General features: G+C 34.9%; 1 protein-coding gene across 10 annotated transcripts in view; it reads right to left on the reverse strand.

The window, feature by feature from the left end:
- LOC149566325 (uncharacterized) overlaps positions 1 to 19,679 on the reverse strand; it is a 161,398-nt gene that overhangs the window by 69,654 nt on the left and 72,065 nt on the right. For 5 of the 10 annotated variants that reach the window (XR_016362155.1, XM_089819725.1, XM_089819732.1 and 2 more), the window contains 14 exons: positions 13,740 to 13,817; positions 13,221 to 13,319; positions 12,931 to 13,038; positions 12,465 to 12,569; positions 7,063 to 7,140; positions 6,533 to 6,631; positions 6,234 to 6,341; positions 5,785 to 5,889; positions 5,138 to 5,236; positions 4,840 to 4,947; positions 4,391 to 4,495; positions 3,744 to 3,842; positions 3,446 to 3,553; positions 2,997 to 3,101 (listed from right to left, as the gene is read on the reverse strand). Coding sequence is in view for 9 of the 10 variants with exons in the window: in XM_089819725.1 (XP_089675851.1) it covers positions 2,997 to 3,101; positions 3,446 to 3,553; positions 3,744 to 3,842; positions 4,391 to 4,495; positions 4,840 to 4,947; positions 5,138 to 5,236; positions 5,785 to 5,889; positions 6,234 to 6,341; positions 6,533 to 6,631; positions 7,063 to 7,140; positions 12,465 to 12,569; positions 12,931 to 13,038; positions 13,221 to 13,319; positions 13,740 to 13,817 (1,404 nt within the window). In the remaining variant the exon portion in view is untranslated. The remainder of the gene's footprint in view (positions 1 to 2,996; positions 3,102 to 3,445; positions 3,554 to 3,743; positions 3,843 to 4,390; positions 4,496 to 4,839; positions 4,948 to 5,137; positions 5,237 to 5,784; positions 5,890 to 6,233; positions 6,342 to 6,532; positions 6,632 to 7,062; positions 7,141 to 12,464; positions 12,570 to 12,930; positions 13,039 to 13,220; positions 13,320 to 13,739; positions 13,818 to 19,679) is intronic. The other 5 variants (XM_089819729.1, XM_089819733.1, XM_089819727.1 and 2 more) reach the window with 3 other exon arrangements.

Genomic DNA, 19,679 nt, shown 5'->3' on the forward strand with positions numbered 1-19,679 from the left:
CCATGGTTTTTGTTGGAGACAAGAAACATAATGGAGTTGCAAATCTGGATCAGAAAGGCAACAGATGACCTTCATAGTCATTGGCCGGCACTTATTGAAGATACAATAAAGGATGTGACAAAGACAATCCAAGGGAATATGATTCTGATTTGATGATTTCAACGAGAAGTTCCCTGTCTTCACATCAGCAACACATTGAGGACAGCCAAGAGTGGGTTCATAAAATAACGACTAAGTTGGAGATGTTGATTGCCTGCAGTTTGATTTCATAACAGAAATTGAAGAGGAGCATGAGATAGAAGATCCAACCCACGGTGATTCTGATGTCAGTCTGTTAAGGAAATAGTTTGATGAAAAAAGTGTTGAAGAAGGAGCTAAGATAAGGTAAATTTATTACTGTTCAACTACGGAACACATAAAAAGTCCAAGGGTCTAACAAAAAAAAGAGAGGGGGCCAGCACACAGCAAGAAAACCAAACAGTGTCCGAAGAAAAGCAGTAAAACAACAGGAACAGAAAACAGACAACTGAACAAGGGAAAGAGAGACAAAGAGGGGGGGAACTGAAGAACCCCAACCCTATTACAAAATTTATCCCACTGTGAAGAACCTCAAGATAAAAGGGTAATCTATAGAGTTAGCAAGAGACCTACACTGCTTCTGACATTTCCTAGAGGGGGAGGAAAATAGCTGGTGAAGCAAACTCTTGGAAACAAGTCGATGATAGCTAGAGGGGAGACCAAGCTAGCATGCGGTGCCACACATTGAGTGATATCTGAAGAAGGAGGTGATAAGCTGACAGGACTGCATAGTGTCATGGTACTTATGTAGAAGTAAGAGGTCCTGGAGCCCGACGACCTCCTGAATATAAAGAGCAAGGAACCTCTAGTCCATGAATCTGAAAAATGTGGAGAGGGACTAAGTTCCCCTAAAAAGGCAGTAGAATTTGCCTAAAATATCATACTATAAAGGGCAGAAGTAGATGAAATGTTCCTCAATCTTAACCTCTGTCATACTGCATAAGGCAAATCCAGCTCTCTCCACCTATTTGCTTTTTGGTCTCAATGTGAAGACAATGAGAACCCATCCTAAAGTAACCAAGGGGTATTAGAGAGAATGTGCTCAGTGGTGGGATCAGTAAGAAGGACTAGCAATGAGTCCATCCCTCACCTCTAGAAAATGCTCAGCACACAACATTATCTTTGGGCAAAGACCCCATGGGGTGAACCTAAGTAGTGTGAAAGAACTGCATGTAAATATATGTTCTAATACACTTGTTCAGCTCATGTCTAGATGAGAGGAGGTAGTGAGGAGAATCCAGAGAGTACTAGAAGTGAGTGATGCAACCCATCTCAATCCCTATAAACCTAAGAAGTATATATGATCTGAAGTTTTGTATTTAGCATGAGTTTCTGTGGGGGACAGACATAATAATAAAATATCATGCATAAGACGGTTAACATCCCATCATCAATTTCATTTCAGGCTTATTAAGTCTATCGCCAAAAACAAAAGTCAGAGCTGATCTGATATGAACTTCATCATATTGGACAGTAAAGGCGAATTATATTAGCAGGTGTATTGGCGCTATTAATTGATTCTCACGACAATTTAAAGATTAATACATAAGGTTGCCCACCTATTGAAGGAGCAATAAGAATTGTGGGACCTAGCCCTTCCGAAGTTAGATATCAATTATATTTCAGCGAAAACCTCACATATTGGTTTCCTTCACCAAACAACATCAACCGTTCTATTAAGTTGCGATTACTGTTTTGGATGCCATTTTTTCCTAAAGAAAAACATCTAAGTGCCAATATACTTGGATGCATATAGTACCAATTGATTGCAGCGAGCCAAACTTAGGAAAGATTAATATTTGCTTGCATTGAAGTCTTGATCAATTCTCTGGGTGGCGGCCGCTAGTGCCATTAGCCATTAAGTCGATGATATCTTCTGAGATTGCATCAGCACACACTTCAGGGATTAATAGTATAATGGAATGTGATAAATACAACAGACCACGTTGTGTGCAATATTTGTTGGGAGCCTATACATAAATCAATCTGGAAACTCAGAGACTGATTCTTACTTAGTGAAATGAGAAGAACCATGAATTCACTGTAGTTGATGCTGTAACAAGTAACATATGGTGATGCCTTCTTTGATCAGGAAAGATTAGAAAAACATTTCTGCACGTCAGAGAGTGGCTTACACGAGCTGAAGCTTGTACGAGGATTAGTGGGGGCAAATGATATAGTCAGTTCATCCTGCCAGAGTATCGGAGTGTATCAGGTCCTCCGGATCACTACCAAAGCACCTTCCAAACCTGGAGCAACAAATACTTCCTAGCACAATCATTAAGTGTTGGAATTCCCTTAAGTCTCTACTGCATATGTTAGAAACATAGCTGGAATTTGCATACTCTATTATCAGTTGTTCAGTTTCAGCAGAGTTTAATGTTCTTCTAGAAAACTCTCACCACAATATCCCAAATCATAAATTCAAGAATAAATCTATAAACAGCATTAATAAGCACTATTTGACAAAAGTTAGTCAACAAAATTTGCAGATTATAGGGCATGCAGATTACATGCCATTCAAATGTTTTATTATTTATATCTAGCAAGAAAATATCAATAAAAAATACTAAATATCAAAATGTAAACAATTTGCATTCACTGTAAGTGTTAAAATGCTTAGTCAAGCTTATTTATAATTCAATTTAATAAAATCTGTTCATCGTCACTAATATCATTAGGTACATTTCCAAATGAGAAATAAAATTCATCAAGGAGGTAACTGCATAACCAAAAAACTGGAAGATATTATGTTTGTATTTAGCAGCTAGCTAAGGAAAAACTAATCACATCACCACAAAAGAATAGAAAACTTGCAAAACTGCAAAATTAATATCTCTAAAACACCTTCAAGATCCAGAACACTTCTTGTTTCAAAAACACCACTCAAATAATAGAAATTTTTTAAATTTACATACCAACTCTTCCTTGGTTTCTTCAACTGTGATATTTGTAACGACTTCTAAACTTTCTTTCACATCTTCAATTTCTTCAGCAACACTCTGCTCCTCTTTATTAGAAACCTTCAAATATTAGAAACATTTATCCAAATTAGGAATTATTTTTACTTTTCATTAGTATAAAATTTAAGACTCCAAAACTCTTTCTTTCAATTAAAGCCTCATAAAATTAATAAATTACAAAATATAACTTACCACCTTTAATTATTGAAAATAAGCGACAAGATAAATACATGACATTTCATATCATATATCAAAATTTGCGAGTATCTGATTCCCCATCATTGGTATAAAATTATTCATAACATGCCTAGATTTTCTTTGTCAATGGGTTATCGAAGCCTCATTCTACTACTGACTTAGGTACAATCACAACATTCTAAAAAAATCAGTCAAAAAACACATACCAGCTGCCCCTCCTCATGCACATCATATGCCTCTGCACTCATTTCCAAAGTCTCCTCCGTGTTTTGCAATTTTTTCCCCCCAGTACTTTCTGTTCCCTTGTGGATTCCCTTCATATATGAGAACAAATATCAAGGCTATAAATTTCACTAATGGCATCACCAAAAAGCATTTTACATCTGTGCAACTTGCAAATTAAATAGTCTACATCTACAAACACCTTAAAGATCCAAAATATTTCTTGTATCGTAAAGCATTAACATCCAAATAATACAAATCGTATTCTTTAAATTTACATACCAACTCTTCCTTGGTTTCTTCAATACTGATAGTCACATTCGAATTTTCTCTGATATCTTCAATTTCTTCACCAACATTCTGTTTCTCCTCTTCAGAAACCTTCAAATGTTGAAGATATTTATCCAAATTAGAAAAACCTTTTACCTTTCATTTGCATGTAGTTTAAGAATAAAAAATTAATAAATTATTTCTTTAAATACATGCATCATATTAATTATTGAAATTGAATGTTTGACAAATTCAAAATATACTAATTACCAATTTTGACTATTGGAATTTTGTGACAGAATAAACAAGAAATTTAATATTGCATATCCATATTTAGAACTGACTCATTCCTCATCTTTGATTTTATTATTACAAAACATCAAAAATTTCTTTATTAACTTATTATCAAAGTGACATATTTTCAATGAACTAGGTACAAGTGCAATATTCCCAATAATGAACTGCCGATGTGACAGGATCAGGGCCCTTTCCCTGCTTATATAATCAAAAACATGTCCAATAATCAAAAACATTTCCAAAAAAGAAAAGAAAACCTGCAAAACTGCAAAATTAATACCTCTAAAACACCTTCAAGATCCAGAACACTTTTTGTTTCAAAAACACCACTCAAATAATAGAAATTTTTTTAATTTACATACCAACTCTTCCTTGGTTTCTTCAACTGTGATATTTGTAATGACTTCTAAACTTTCTTTCACATCTTCAATTTCTTCAGCGACACTCTGCTCCTCTTTATTAGAAACCTTCAAATATTAGAAACATTTATCCAAATTAGGAATTATTTTTACTTTTTATTAATATAAAATTTAAGACACCAAAACTCTTTCTTTCAATTAAAGCCTCGTAAAATTAATAAATTACAAAATATAACTTTCCACCTTTAATTATTGAAAATAAGCGACAAGATAAATACATGACATTTCATATCATATATCAAAATTTGATAGTATCTGATTCCCCATCATTGGTATAAAATTATTCCTAACATGCCTAGATTTTCTTTGTTAATAGTTTATCGAAGCCTCATTCTACCACTGACTTAGGTACAATCACAACATTCTTAAAAAATCAGTCAAAAAATACATACCAGCTGCCCCTCCTCATGCACATCATATGCCTCTGCACTCATTTCCAAAGTCTCCTCCGTGTTTTGCAAATTTTTCCCCCCAGTACTTTCTGTTCCCTTGTGGATTCCCTTCATATATGAGAACAAATATCAAGGCTATAAATTTCACTAATGGCATCAGCAAAAAGCATTTTACATCTGTGCAACTTGCAAATTAAATAGTCTACATCTACAAACACCTTAAAGATCCAAAATATTTCTTGTATCGCAAAGCATTAACATCCAAATAATACAAATCGTATTCTTTAAATTTACATACCAACTCTTCCTTGGTTTCTTCAATACTGATAGTCACATTCGAATTTTCTCTGATATCTTCATTTTCTTCACCAGCATTCTGTTTCTCCTCTTCAGAAACCTTCAAATGTTGAAGATATTTATCCAAATTAGAAAAACCTTTTACCTTTCATTTGCATGTAGTTTAAGAATAAAAAATTAATAAATTATTTCTTTAAATACATGCATCATATTAATTATTGAAATTGAATGTTTGACAAATTCAAAAGATACTAATTACCAATTTTGACTATTGGAATTTTGTGACAGAATAAACAAGAAATTTAATATTGCATATCCATATTCAGAACTGACTCATTCCTCATCTTTGATATTATTATTACAAAACATCAAAAATTTCTTTATTAACTTATTATCAAAGTGACATATTTTCAATGAGCTAGGTACAAGTGCAATATTCCCAATAATGAACTGCCGATGTGACAGGATCAGGGCCCTTTCCCTGCTTATATAATCAAAAACATTTCCAATAATCAAAAACATTTCCAAAAAAGAATAGAAAACCTGCAAAACTGCAAAATAAATATCTCTAAAACACCTTCAAGATCCAGAACACTTTTTGTTTCAAAAACACCACTCAAATAATAGAAATTTTTTAAATTTACATACCAACTCTTCCTTGGTTTCTTCAACTGTGATATTTGTAACGACTTCTAAACTTTCTTTCACATCTTCAATTTCTTCAGCGACACTCTGCTCCTCTTTATTAGAAACCTTCAAATATTAGAAACATTTATCCAAATTAGGAATTATTTTTACTTTTTATTAGTATAAAATTTAAGACACCAAAACTCTTTCTTTCAATTAAAGCCTCGTAAAATTAATAAATTACAAAATATAACTTACCACCTTTAATTATTGAAAATAAGCGACAAGATAAATACATGACATTTCATATCATATATCAAAATTTGATAGTATCTGATTCCCCATCATTGGTATAAAATTATTCCTAACATGCCTAGATTTTCTTTGTTAATAGGTTATCGAAGCCTCATTCTACCACTGACTTAGGTACAATCACAACATTCTAAAAAAATAAGTCAAAAAACACATACCAGCTGCCCCTCCTCATGCACAGCATATGCCTCTGCACTCACTTCCAAAGTCTCCTCCGTGTTTTGCAAATTTTTCCCCCCAGTACTTTCTGTTTCCTTGTGGATTCTCTTCATATATGAGAACAAATATCAAGGCTATAAATTTCACTAATGGCATCACCAAAAAGCATTTTACACTTGTGAAACTTGCAAATTAAATAATCTACATCTCCAAAACACCTTAAAGATCCAAAATATTTCTTGTATCGCAAAGCATTAACATCCGACTAATATAAATTGTATTCTTTAAATTTACATACCAACTCTTCCTTGGTTTCTTCAGTACTGATAGTCACATTCGAATTTTCTCTGATATCTTCAATTTCTTCACCAACATTCTGTTTCTCCTCTTCAGAAACCTTCAAATGTTGAAGATATTTATCCAAATTAGAAAAACCTTTTACCTTTCATTTGCATGTAGTTTAAGAATAAAAAATTAATAGATTATTTCTTTAAATACATGCATCATATTAATTATTGAAATTGAATGTTTGACAAATTCAAAAAATACTAATTACCAATTTTGACTATTGGAATTTTGTGACAGAATAAACAAGAAATTTAATATTGTATATCCATATTCAAAACTGACTCATTCCTCATCTTTGATATTATTATTACAAAACATCAAAAATATCTTTGTTAACTTATTATCAAAGTGACATATTTTCAATGAACTAGGTACAAGTGCAATATTCCCAATAATGAACTGCCTATGTGACAGGATCAGGGCCCTTTCCCTGCTTATATAATCAAAAACATTTCCAATAATGCAGCCAAAAATACATACCAACTGCCTCTCATCATTCACAGCAGGTGCCTTTGTACCAACTTCCAAAGGCTCTTCAACATTTCCTCTCTGGATTCCCTTCATTTGTGAGGGCAAAGGTCGAAGTTAAATTAATGATTTAAACTCTTTCATTTATTACCCTATTATATCCCTATTGCACCAAAATCACTTCCAATTTTAGATTCCTAAATATAATATAAAAATAGTTTATGTTATTCATATTTCTTCTGTTTCAATTAACCATAGCCTATTGTACTCCTTGTGTCTAATATTATTCCCACCCAAAGTTTCTGCCAAAAAAACAACATTTAGCTTATATTGATGGTAAACCAGACTAGAAGTTATACAGAACTTTGTTTTTGGTTGAAAGAAACATGGAATCAAACACCAAATGGAAAAATAGTCAATTCTTATTCAAATGCCAACTGATATTAAAACTTGTGCTATCAATAAAAAATGGTGAACTTACTCCTTGTGTCTAATATTATTCCCACCCAAAGTTCTGCAAAAAAACAACATTTAGCTTATGTTGATGGTAAACCAGACTAGAAGTTATACAGAACTTTGTTTTTGTTTGTAAGAAACATGGAATCAAACACCAGAAGGAAAAATAGTCAATTCTTATTCAAATGCCAACTGATATTAAAACTTGTGTTAGCAATAAAGAATGGTAAACTTACGCCACAGTTTAATCAATCAAAAAAATTGGTGATAAAAACGTACACCTCAATAAGTAGGCAATTTATGAAGGTTAATAGATATGGTAATGCACACCTACAGAAGACAGTGGATTCAAATAGACCAATTGTCTTGAACAAGTAAACTTCTCTCAGCTGGAGAATTGGAAATCAAAGAACTTAGTGAAGGACTAAATGAACAAAAATCAAATGATGCTTTAAAATTCACATTTTATTTTTTCATTTTGCCACATCCATGTAAACGAGTGACCCCTGGTCATTCACCAGGTTTCCCAATAAGTTTGTGATTACTCAGACAGGACTCAGCACACACAAGTCTTGCATGAATTGCACAGTCAAAGGTCAGACTTGCAAATCTTAATGAGTTTTCTTCTCTGCAAGAAAGATCTCAACAGTATTATATATAATCTGGGATACTGATTTGTCCCTGCAAACCATGGATACAGAGGTGGATACTGCCAGAGGCAGATGCCGACACAGATGTGTCCGGATGCTGGCCAGAAGCCACTCCTGGCCAGCCTCGCCAGATGCTTTCTTTCGTTTTATCTGCTAATCCTCCTTAATTCATTCCTTGAGATAGGGTGCTGGTGCTGATACAGATAATGCTGAATATTTACAGTATTTATGTGCAATAGCTCTGTATTTAGATGTATACACTATACAGTATATGGGAATTCAAAGGGGGCTCGGTAATATATATGAAATGTCTGTGAAGTTTAGTTTCTATTAATTGCTGACTGTGTTATGGATCGCTGGCTGGGATAGCTGATGTATATTCCTCCCCAAAAGATGTATGTCTACTGATTCAATGAGGCTAACAGTGCTGGGTGAATATCTTATTAGTTTCCCTGTTCTCTTCTGTTCAATCCATATTATCTCCTATTGATAGTTTCAATTTTTCTAAGATTTTCGCTCTCTCCCTTCCCCCCAATATTCTTCCATAAAACTCTTTATATGCCATTTCCTTCATCAGTCCTGACCCTTCATTTACTCACCAATATATTTTGTTCAGTAAAATGACAATACTTTACTATTTATAAATAATGATTATTAATAATTTAATAATATTGAAATTGATATTATTATATAGAATATTAATAATATCATTGATATGGTTTATAAATTTATAATCTTATTGAATATTTGAATACCTATTGGCGAAGCTACAAGCTACAAATGTTTTAATTTTTTGTATTTCTTTCATTTCTTTGCATATACACAGTATGACTGTGTACACACACACACACATGTACATATATATATAGAAATGCACACACATCCATACACATCCGCATCCAAATCGGTAACTAAGAGTATAAAATGGATAGAAATTCATAGGCCTTAAAGCCACACATACTGACTCAAGAAAGAAAACTTAAAGATAACCCATCCCCCAAGCTCTCTTCTATGGTAGTTGTTGCAGACACCATTCTCCAATCCTTCTTCCACCCCCCACCATCACTGAAAAGTGTATAGTCTTAAAGGATATAGAACATGCAAATATAACCAATAGTTTTGCCATGAAATTTAATTTGTTGTAATTTCTCCTTCTTTTCCTACTTTTTGTCCCTTCCCTAGCCTTCCCCACTACACAAAAAATTTTGCAACTTGTTTGTAAGTAATTCAGTTCTCTCTATAAGGCAGGTTGACAGATTAGTGACACATGAACTACTAAAATTGGCAATTGGGCCTCTCATTTTGTCTAGCAATACAACATAAATGATTTCTAGCAACTGCAACCTCCATTAAAACTGCCCAATTTATTGGCCTTAGAATTGATGTGTCATTGATGTAAAAATACAATTTATTGACATTTGTATTAAGAAACTTATAAAAGGTTTTCATACAGCATTGCTTAGAATGTATTAAACAAACTTTGAAGAAAGTGATACCTTTATTGTGCTGGAAGAATCTATTTATTGAAGACAAAGTATGTATCAGGTTGGCTCTAATATCTCCAAATCGACAGAAGTCGGGGTTCAGAGTATACAAGGGTTGTCAAACATCATTTATCTCAGGTCAGTGGTAATTTGCATAAAAGAAGTGTGTCATGACAACCAAGTCAACAATACTATCAGGACTTCAAAAGGTTCAATAAGAGAATGATTTGTTCGAGACTAAGTTGCTGGTTCCGGTTTGGGGATGGGTACAGATTTAGGTAAGGGTTCAGATTCATATGTTCTGATCACAAGTCGGTAGTATGTCGTTAACAGACAGTGCTGAACCAATAGAAGGATAATAATGTTAAACTCGGGTAAATAAAAATTTATTATTTGTCGGTAAGAACTTAAAACATGGCATTGTCTTCTTCTAGTATTGGGCAAGCAAGCACGCCAGGAGGTTAGTACTGGTGGATATCATACAAACGTTTTTTTCTCTTTTATTCGATGCTATTAAATCAAACTTTTGCAAACACAGATTATGTTGAATTATTGTGTAATATTGTCTGGAAAAAGCTCACACATGGAACACAAACAATGATTGTCTGGAATAGTTATCTGTATTGTTAATTCCCATATGACCTGTAGAACAATTGCTCTTTGTATATTTCTATTGGTCGAAATTTATGGTTACATAATAGGGAGATGTTAAAAAAACGTGTTTATTAGGAACTTTGAAATTTTATAGTAGATGTTCCTTCATTCATTCAGCACGAATATTTTGAGAAAGAGAAAAAATGAGGATCTTTTTTGAAATGAAAGACGTTAGAAAAGGCTAGGAAGGAACAAAGAGTGTGTGAGCGTAAATTGTGATATAATATAAAATAGAGGGCTTGCTATTGAAACATACAAATGCATAAAGAATTAATTTGTCATAAAAGAAGAGAGTTGTTTGATTGAAGACTGAATTTCAGAAAAAATTGTTGATTATTTATCAGTCTCTGCTGTTGAAGAAAGGTAATCAAATTTGTCTTTAACTCTGATATTTGCAGTCGCAAAATAATATTGTATTCTACAGCTTTTGTGCTTCCAGTAAAATATATTTGTCTGTGAAATCATTTCGTCCATCTGCAAAGATATACAGAATATCTCAAACTGATTCTATAGAGTTAAATGTGTCGGCGCTAATATACTGCTATTATCTTTAGTTGATCTTGATTTGCAGAATTATCAGTCATTCGTTCAACTTTTAATTGGGATAGAAAAGACTATCATTTCGCTGAATGAAATAAGTTTACAAGAAGAGTTCAGGTTGAAGTTATAAAAGGAGTTGTTTTGTTGATATAGATTCTCTAATTCATCAGTATATGTGATTACGCATGTCTCTTTTAAACTCTGAATTTTGTATCTAAACTAGTTGAGTGGGTGCTCATATAATGTTTTCTACTTGCTTTGGGTTGGTGCTCATATAAGGTTGTTGAGTTAATGGTGTATAACTTGAAGCTTTCATTGTGGAACAGTCGATGCTCTTAAGAGGAGAAGGGTTTGATGGCTCCTTACAATTGAAGCCCTTAAAGTTGTAATTTGTTCTCAGATTTGTGAGGCTGGATTAGGACAGTAATCCAGTAGACCATAGCTGCATTTCTCACCATGCTTTTCTATTGTCCCCTATAGTTAATATTTAACTATAAGATTTAAATATTATAATATAAAATGATAAAATATAATATTTAGATTAATAATTATAATATAGAAAGCGATGTGTATCTATTATGCATTTCTATATAGTGGTTAATCTTAATAATATTATTATTAATAAATAATAACATAATAATAATATTAATATTAACAAAAAAATATAATTAATTAAATGGAAAGACACATCTTTTCTCATATCAATCACCCAGAAAAGGTATAAAAGAAAAAAATGAGATGTATAGAATTTGGTCTGCAAAAGTCCAATAAAGAAATATAAAATAAATTATTTAAGCTCATAGCAGGGGACATTACATTTTCCCTGTTGGGTTTCCATGTCATATTCTTGTGCTTTGTCTTTTGGGCTTATAGTGGTTCTCGTATATTCTTCATTTGATATTTAGGTTTTATAATGCAATCTGATGTAACTAACAAAGTTGTAAATGGATGAGAAGGTTAAATTATATTTACTAATTCACCCCCTACCCCTCTTAGTGGTAAACCTATGTTCTTCTCAATTACCTACAACGCAGAACTCAAAATATCTGCTAAATAGACCATAATGTCACAAAACATAGAACTGGCAAATTCTTAAATCTTTTTACACAACTTGAGTATACTCCATATTTTAAAATCTGTTCAAATGTTTCTCTGTTTCGACACTATTTCCAGACAAATTTCATTCCAAAAGATACAGAAAATCAGTTATCGTCCCATATTACAAGCCTTACAAATGTTTTATTATTTATATCTTGTAAGAAAATATCAAAAAATTTATTAAACATCAAAATGTAAACAATTAAAATTCACTGTAAGTGTTAGAATGCCAACTCCAGCTTATTTGTAATTCAAATCAATAAATACTGTTCATCATCACCAATATCATTAGGTATATTTCCAAACAAAAAATAAAATACATCTACGAAGTAACTGCATAAAGAAAAACTGGAAAATTGATGTTGGTATTTAGCTACAGGACAAACTAATAACATCACAAAAAAAGCATAGAAAATTTGAGAAAATTTGCAGAACTGCAAACTAAATATCTCTAAAACACCTTCAAGATCCAAAACTCTTCTTGTTTCACAAACACAACATTCAAGTAATAGAAATTTTTTAATTTACATACCAACTCTTCCTTGGTATCTTCAACAATGATATTTGTTGCGACTTCTAAACTTTCCTTCACATCATCAATTTCTTCAGCAATACTTTGCTCCTCTTTATTAGAAACCTTCAAATATTACAGATGTTTATCCAAATTAAGAATTAACTTTTCATAATATAGTATTTAAGACTCCAAGGACCAAAACTCTTTCTTTCAATAAACCCATCATACAAGTTAATGAAACTAACTGCAGTAATAAATTACAAAATATAACTAACCACTTCTAATTATTTCAATTAAGTGACAAAATAAATACATGAAATTTAATATCATATGTCAAAATTTGAATGTATCTGATTTCCCATCATTGCTATAAAATTATTCCTAAAATGTCTAGAGTTCCTCTGTTAATGCGTTATCGAAGCCTCGTGCTTTAACTGACTTATATGTAACCATAACATGCTAAAAAACTATCAAAAACACATACCAGCTGCCCCTCATCATTCACAGCACAGGCCTTTGCACTCATTTCCAAAGTCTCTTCCATGTTTTGCAATTTTTCTTGATCAGTACTTCCTGTCCCTTTTTGCATTCCCTTCATATATGAGAGCAAAGATCAAGGCTAAAAGATTCACTAATGGTATCACCAAAAAGCATAGAACACTTGTGAAACTGCAAATTAAATAGTCTACATAGCACCATAAGATCCAAAATACTTTTTGTATCACAAGCATTAACAACCAAATAATGCAAATCATATCCTTTATATTTACATACCAACTCTTCCTTGGTTTCTTCAGTAGTGATAGTCACTTTCAAATTTTCTATTATATCCTGAGTTTCGTCACCAACATTTTGTTTGTCTTCTTCAGAAACCTTCAAATGTTAAGGACATTTATTCAAATTAGGAAAAAAAAATTACGTTTCATTTGTCTATAGTTTGGGAATCAATATTATTTCTTTAAATACAAACATCATATTAATTAGTGAAATTGAATGCTATAATTTTAAAAATACAAACTACCACTTTTTATCAATAAAATTTTGTGACAGAATAAACATGAAATTTAATATTGTATATCATTATCCAAAACTGACTGATTCCTCATCTTTGATATTATTATTGCAAAACATCAGAAACTTATTTGTTAGCTTATTATCAAAGTGACATATTTGTAATGAACTAGATACAAGTGCAATATTCCCAATAATGAATTGCTTATGTGACAGGATCAGGGCCCTTTCCCTGCTTATATAAACAAAAACATTTCCAATAATGTGGCCAAAAATACATACCAACTGTCCCTCATCATTCACAGCAGATGCTTTTGTACTGATTTCCAAAGGCTCTTCGACATTTCCTTTCTGACTTCCCTTCATATATGAGAGTGTTGATGCGAGTTTTGTGTCACTACATAACATATTAGTAATTAGATGCTTGATACAGAATATCAAATACACAATTCCTCTCTTGAAAAGTTATCTCTCATGGGACATGAGTATAACTCCAATGTTCCTTACACCGTTGGATACTCGCTCAATTTTATCAATGTGATTTGCTGGTAATCACGTAGGCGGCCTTACGTTTTCTTGTTTGAGAAAAATTTGGATCTTGGTGAGAAAATGGAGATGGTGGTTCGGTGTGAATGCTAGATGATGTTGATGGCGCGATGATGGCAATGTAGGGTGAATGGCGATGGAAGGTGAGAATGCCGATGTTTTGGTTTACTTCTCTAACTAACCTCTTCTAAGCATGAAATTTGGCTACTCAACTACTCCTACTCCTAAGAATGGAAGGTTAGCAGATGGACGGGGATCGAATCTAATGAAAGCTAACCAGCGGCCCTACCTCCATAGATGCAACGCTTCAAAGGAAAATAAACTAGATCACCACACAAAGCCTCCCAACCAGCCGCTAGGATGCTAGTGGCCTAGTGTTGACCCCTATCAAACATCTACCAAAGCTACCATGCAACTATCCATTTTATTTTACTCTTACTCTAACAACTTGAAATGAAATTGCTTCAACTTGAAAAGAAAATTTAACTATGTGGAAGTAGAAAACATGCAATAACACCCAATGTTCTTAGTCAACATGCAATGAAAAAGAGAGCACTTTGGTATTATTTTTGCAACAATTTCTCCAACCCCTCCCTTTACAAATGAGAGCCAATGGCCTTATATAGAGGTCCAAAATACAATGGACGGTAGAGATCAAAACAAGATCGACGATCCAGATTGGATCCAAAATCCTAATTAGGGTTGCCACCCCATCGACCAATGAGAAGATGTCACCTCATCAATGGACCAATGAAAAAAGTGCAAAAGTGGCAACCAATGAGAAGGCACCAAAATGGTGGCCAATCAGAAACAAACACTTGTCCTATTCTAGAAGAAAGAGAAAGTTGCCACTTGGGCTTACATAAGATGATCTTCTAATATAATTCTTCCTTTTTCTTTTGTTCTTTTAGCTAAGGCAATGAACTTAGCTAGCCTTTCGTTAACTTCTTCCATAGGAGGACAAGGTGTGTGCTTCGCTCGGAGTTCTGCTGACTTTGCCACGCTGTTTGCTGCTTGTAGTATCCTTTCGTGATCCTTCTCATATTCCTTTGCAAACCCAATAAAAGCATTGAGTGAGGAAAGGGTGTTCAGATGTTTCCTTTTGACGGCAGCCTTTCCTAACTCATCCAATCTCGATCCAAATCCTGTCTCACTGACATCCTCCTCTCTAATACCCTCAAAATCAAGCGCCACCCCAACATCGCTCATCATGGTCGAAATGGAAGTGTCGACGCTTGGGCCGTGTTGTGCAATCTCATCATGAATTTCTTCAAGTGTTCTGAATCTGGTAGTCAATGCGACATACCAAGATTCAACTATGCTCAATCCTCTCTCATCAACCAACCTGGCTCTTTCCAAATATGCCTCCGGTAGCCTAATGAACGCCTGCAGCCTAGGAATAACCAAATCCTTGATGGGAAGAAAATTCTTCCATTCCTCTTCAAATAATCTGAATTTGTTTCTAACAGTCACCAATGACTGGAATGTTGAGATGAAGGAGGGCAAGAAATTTCGCCCATCTTGGATTGTATCATAGATCCAACCCCTTACTTCATGTAACTGAGCTGATACCTCTTCTGAATTGCTCCCGCTGTCTTGAGGAAGGGCTGCCTGATGCAGCTGTTGGATTGGCTAGCAATCTCTCCAATATTTGTTTTCGGCCTCCAACTTTACTATCTTTTCGTTTGCCTTCCTCAATCTTTCTCTGATTGATGCTATGCCTTCCTGAACCTCATCACATTCCATATCATCTGTATTTCTTCCCAAATTATGTTCTACTATTTCGTACTCCTGGGCTGCAATCTCATCCACTACCTTATTGACTGTTGGTATAGCAATTTGAACCCTTCGGTGACCATCACTGTCGCTTCTGATTACCCTTGCCACTGTATTTGCCATCTGTTTTTGGTTCTCGCTATCATCCTTTTCTATTAGTCCTTGGATATCATCAACTGCGTGAGCCATTACCACCTCGCCTCTCGGCATAAGCATTTGCCTTAACCATAGTGGTGCAGTGCATCTCCCCAAATCCGGATTCGGTTCGACCAACAAAGCATCACCAACGGCCTTAGACGCCTGACTTATCTCTTCAATATCAATCGGCCCATCTTCTTCTCTACTAGTTTCTGCCATATTTCCTTGCTGGTTCTCCGAGAGAGGGGAGTACTCCGTACTTTCACTATAGCCACTTGATTCCGAATCAGAGCTCACCTCCACTGCGGCCCCTTTATCACTCGAATTGACCTCTTAGCTTCTAGCCTTAGTTATACTCTCCCTTGACGGCGCTGCCCGCTGTCTCTTGGCTGGAGGTTCCGAACGTTCTTGGCTTTTCTCTACCTCCAAAGCCCTCTTCTTGCTATTTCTAACTGTCTCCGATTGCCGGCCACTTCCTTCACCCTTCTGTCTGATTGATTCTACTAGACCTTCCTTCGGTTTCATCATCTCATAAGTAAGGAGAACCTTTTGTCTTTGTAGCTTTCTCATCTTGGCATTATACCACGACTCAGTATGCAAATCTACTGTCCTTGTGATTGCCTCCAAGGAAGGATCCTGATGATCGTCCCAATCCACTGGATTCAACTCTGTTCCAACTACTGTCTCATAGTCTTCTCTCAACACACTACGATCATCCTCCAATTGATCGGGAATATCAAGGCCTCTCCATCTGATATCTCTCATCATGTTCACCGACAATCTCGAGAAAGCTAGCTTTCTCACGTGAAAATCATCCTTTGCATTGGCCCAAAAGTCCTCTATAGTGGGAACATGCTTAAATTCGCTTTCATGAGATGCCTTGATAAGACCAACAGGGTCGAATCCTTGCCTTGCTCTGTACCATCCTAGATGATACCACTCCAATTCCTTTTCCGCAGCCTCAAAGGCGGCCCGATTTGGGCAACTATCATTGCCAATTATAATTGAGAAGGAAACGCCTGTTTTCCCCTCATTCCTCATTACTCTATCATAGTGCTCAAGCTGCCTAGCCAATTCCATCAAAACTACCTTGTCGGGCGGGTATCTTGGAAGCCTCTTGGGACAAACTGTACTTCCTGCCACTCTAATGTATGTGAATTGCGGGAATTGGATGAACCAACTCCCAAACTTCTTAATCCTTGCTTTTGCTTCCGATGAAAGTCTCTTAGCAGGCGCCCCTTGTAATACCCTTACTGTCTTCATGGCGAATGCATCGCAAAACATCTTGTAATCCTTGTTATTGTGCAAATGAAGCTGCGAATAGCATTCATGCACCAAATATTGCCCCGGCCCATTACCAATCTCTCCTAAGGCCCTAAGTCCCGGACTCTCATACAATCTAGCAATTAAGTAAAACAGATAGGATCCCATGTAGAATTGCCTTTGGTTTTGAACTGTTCTAAGTTGCAACTCTAAATTTTCACTTATGATCCTAGCCCAATCAAATTTTCCTTTTCCCTTTTCAATTTCGTCAATGAAGAAGTACATCCAGTTTTCGAATTGCATAGCTTGAGCTAGGCCCATGATCCGGCTGAGAAGAACAATGAGATCGCCATATTCCGGCTTGAAATCTGCCACTGTAAGCCTTGTTGATTTGTTAACTCCTTTCCTTCCTTCGTGTATCCAATTCCGCTTTAGATGTGAGAAGTAGGCCTCTTGGTTACCTTGAAATGATTTGGCCGCCTAATCCACCATTACAACTGTCATGCCCTTGCTCTGGGGAATATTAAATGTCTCTTCAATTGCTTGTTCGCCAATGTTGGCTAACACTCTCTTCCCTTCGCCAAAAATGATGGATTTACTGTCTAGATCAAATCTGGATGCACACTCCATAATCAATTCCGGACAAGGCAAAGTAGGAGGAAAAGCTGCTACATGTACAATTCCGCTCTTGTATATCCTCTTTGCCAAGGGGGATTGTCCTTTCTTTAGTCTGTCCCTCATCCGTATCATGTCCACTGTAGCGATATTAGTATCGGTTATTTTCTTCATTTTCGAGAAGAAGGAAGTTTTGGGCGTCATATCCTCTTTGTCTTTCTTAGCGTTTGCCCGCTTGGGATTCTTACTTGCACTATCATCCTCCATGCTCGTCGCCCTATTACGGGATGGTAGAGTGGTGGACCAAAAGGCAAGAAGAACCAAGTAGTGCAATTCTTAGAAAAGAGCGAAAGAATGGATGTCAGCTTAAGCACTCCTTGCAACTCTAGATGATGACTTTCACCTTAACTAATAATCTTACAGCAACTTTTCGGAACCCGGGATATGACATCAAAGAATTACAAATCCCTTTGCAAATTAGAAAACAAAGCCTCTAAGCTTATCCAACACTTGCCTTCTATGCAAAAATCAAACTTTCATATGTATCTCTTCTCCCAACAAAATTGCCCAAATCTGATATAAAAATTGCAGCCCCTCTAGAAAATCAGAATTTTGTCTTCCACAAATTTCGGCCCCCACAAAATTCGGTTCCCACAAAATTCGGCTAAGCATGAAAAAAAAATCTGCCCTTCCACAAAATTCGCCCAAGCAAATAAGGAGCAAAATCTGTAAAATCTGCCACCTAGGGCACAAATCGCAGCCCACAAAGTGGAGCAAAAATCCCCAAAAACGCAAAAATCTGGCCCTTAGACAAATCGCCCAACAATGGCAATGGAGAAATTGCCCAAAAATCGCCAAAAAACTGCCTTCCACCAATTTCGCCCAAGTCTGGAAATCTGCCCTTGCTTCAAATTCGCCCAAGCATGAGGAGCAAATGAATTGATGAAAATGAAATGGGAGGGGACTCCTTTTATAGCAGCTTTCACCTTCCTCCCAAGCTGGCCGACTTGGTCCTATAGAGGAAAAAAAAACCAAAATTAAAGCTAAGTTAGTGGCCCACTTTAAATACTTTGCCAAAATTTTAATTTTCTAAAATGAAAACTGCACTTTTAATTTACTAATTAACCACAAATTGCAAAACGAAATTGAATGGTGCCTTGGGGATGCTAAAAATTTCTATTTAATGAGGGTTTGCTAATTAATACATCCTTGAAGTTGAATTTTGGCTAACCAAAAGCCATTTCTTAATATTAATTTACCAATTTCATTAAATACCAAAAGCTTTCAAGGCAAATTTAATCTATTAAAGCCAATTTTTGCAATTTTCCTCTAAATCGATTTTGCTAAATAATTAAAATTTTATGACAAAAAATAAAATTGCCTCTAGAGTAAAAATCGATTTTGCAATTTAACTTCATCTTACAAAATTAAATTCTATTTCACCAAAAAAAAAAAAAAAAGATTTTCCGAGAACCTAAGTCTAACGAAAAATTTCCTTATTTGAAAATCATTCAAATTTACAATTAAATCCAAATTTTCAAAAGAAATCGTCTAAGTACAAAATTCACAATCTTATCCTGCCAAGTTGAAATCAATTTTGAACTTATTCGACCTAAGGATAGAACTGATAGCTCTGGAAAATCAAGTTGAAACCGGGTGAAAAATACATCTAACCTTCTCCACTGGCCCTAAAGGCGATTAAAAAGGGGGTCCCTAAGATTTTGGGGCGATGTGTGAAAACCTCACAACAGAGAGCAATGGTCAAAGTTAGTGATTTTAAGCTCTTTCAATAATTACCATATTCTATCCCTATTGCTTCCAAAATCGCTTCCCATTTTAATTTTCTACATATCATGAAAAATAAGTATATATTTTTTCATATTT

The sequence above is a fragment of the Cupressus sempervirens genome, chromosome 3, assembly GCF_028749045.1.
Source record: "Cupressus sempervirens isolate cs-2001-9-10 chromosome 3, ASM2874904v1, whole genome shotgun sequence".
NCBI classification, from domain to species: Eukaryota; Viridiplantae; Streptophyta; class Pinopsida; order Cupressales; family Cupressaceae; genus Cupressus; species Cupressus sempervirens.